Source organism: Macadamia integrifolia, unplaced genomic scaffold (genome assembly GCF_013358625.1).
Source record: "Macadamia integrifolia cultivar HAES 741 unplaced genomic scaffold, SCU_Mint_v3 scaffold3938, whole genome shotgun sequence".
Lineage (NCBI taxonomy): Eukaryota > Viridiplantae > Streptophyta > Magnoliopsida > Proteales > Proteaceae > Macadamia > Macadamia integrifolia.
The window spans coordinates 1-1,630 of record NW_024869975.1 but is presented as its reverse complement, the minus strand read 5'-3'; the positions used below and the strand labels follow the sequence as shown (position 1 = coordinate 1,630).

Sequence of the window (1,630 nt, the reverse complement as noted above, 5' to 3'; positions counted from 1 at the left end):
AAAAAAAAAAAAAAAACATTACCTAACAGTGCAGGTACAGTCCAACATACACAACCAATGGGAGGGGCATATAGGCATCTTTAGTGTGGTACGGCTAACCCTATTTTAAAATTTTGGTCGAAAAACCCTATATATATATATATATATATATTTATTTTTTGGGGGTACAAGAAAAACCCTATATTAAGTTGTAGCATATATGATGCAACCATCCCTCCCCTAGAAAGTCCGTCAGTTTTTCTCTTCTTGTCCGGAACTCCGGATCAGCTTTTTACTCTTCCACATTATCGAGTCCTAGAGAGAAAGAGAGAAAGCGAGAAAGCGAGAAAGCGAGAAAGCGAGGGCGAGGCAGAAGGGGGATCCGGGAACGTTGAGGAAAAAAATGTTCTACAGAGGGTAAGAGGGTTTTCGAACCACTTTGGTTTCTATTTTCTTTCTTTCTGATTCAGAGTTCAGTGTTTCCTTCTCTCTTATTTACAGTCTGTCTTGTAGTTCTTTATGCGTTCTTCAACATGTCAAACGGCCGTAGCTCTATGGGATTTCTTCGTTCTCCATTGGGGATTGTTTAATTTTGTACTGTTAGCTCTTTCACTTACAATTTATGGGTAGCTTCATATTGCAAGTTAAAGTTTCTTTTGTTTTTCCCTATATCTGCTACATGGGTTCTCCCTATTTGATTCTCTAAATATCAAAATTTCAATCTCATCTCCGCATTACTGTGGTTTACGAGTCGAAAACTTTTCTGGTTTGTCTTTACTTCGGTTTGAAGATGTTAAAAACCAAAAATAAGGTTATTTAGGAGGGAAGGATTCGATTTATCGAATCAGGATTTTTTAATGGGTGGGTAGTCTGCAAGTAGAGTATTGACGGGTGGTTCTCGTTTCTTATTGTTTTGTGGGTTGTTCGGGGACTGAAGGAATTACGTCGATGGTGGCGATGGGCGGGAAATGGGTCCGAAACGGCAGCGGATACTTGATCAGCCTACATCATTTTATGGGGCTTCTGCGGGTTCGAGTTTCATGTATAATGAGGCTTCTCCTTATGCGTATGCTGGTCAGCCTCCATTCCCAGTTGTTCGACTGCGAGGGCTTCCCTTTGATTGCACAGAAGCTGATGTGACTGAGTTCTTTCACGGTCTAGATATTGTTGACGTTTTATTCGTCCACAAACACGGCAGGTTCAGTGGGGAGGCCTTTGTTGTTTTAGGTTATCCCCTTCAAGTTGATTTTGCAGTTCAGAGGAACCGACAGAACATGGGTAGGCGATACATTGAAGTTTTCAGGAGTAAGAGACAAGAATATTACAAGGCCATAGCAAATGAAGTTTCTGATGCCCGTAGTGGTTCACCCCGCCAGAAGGCTCGGGCAAGATCCTATGATGATGCGAAGGACTCAGCCCAACATACTGGGGTATTGCGATTGAGAGGATTGCCATTTTCAGCTGGGAAGGATGATATTATGGAATTCTTTAAAGATTTCATGCTTTCTGAAGATTCTATTCATATCACGCTCAATATGGATGGGAGGCCCACAGGTGAAGCATTTGTGGAGTTTGCAAATCCTGAGGATTCAAAGGCTGCAATGGCGAAAGACAGGATGACCCTCGGGAGTCGTTATATAGAGCTATTCCC

The 1,630-nt window shown here is 42.0% G+C and overlaps 1 protein-coding gene across 1 annotated transcript; it reads left to right on the top strand.

Annotated features, from left to right (window-relative positions):
* Nucleotides 1-179: 179 nt before the first annotated feature.
* Nucleotides 180-1,625, top strand: LOC122068446 (G-rich sequence factor 1-like; the record flags this gene model as incomplete). The annotated part of the gene is made up of 2 exons (XM_042632300.1): nucleotides 180-396; nucleotides 917-1,625. Coding segments are annotated over exons 1-2 (723 nt in total), but the record flags the coding sequence as incomplete, so codon positions are not given.
* Between the last annotated feature and the right edge of the window lie 5 nt (nucleotides 1,626-1,630).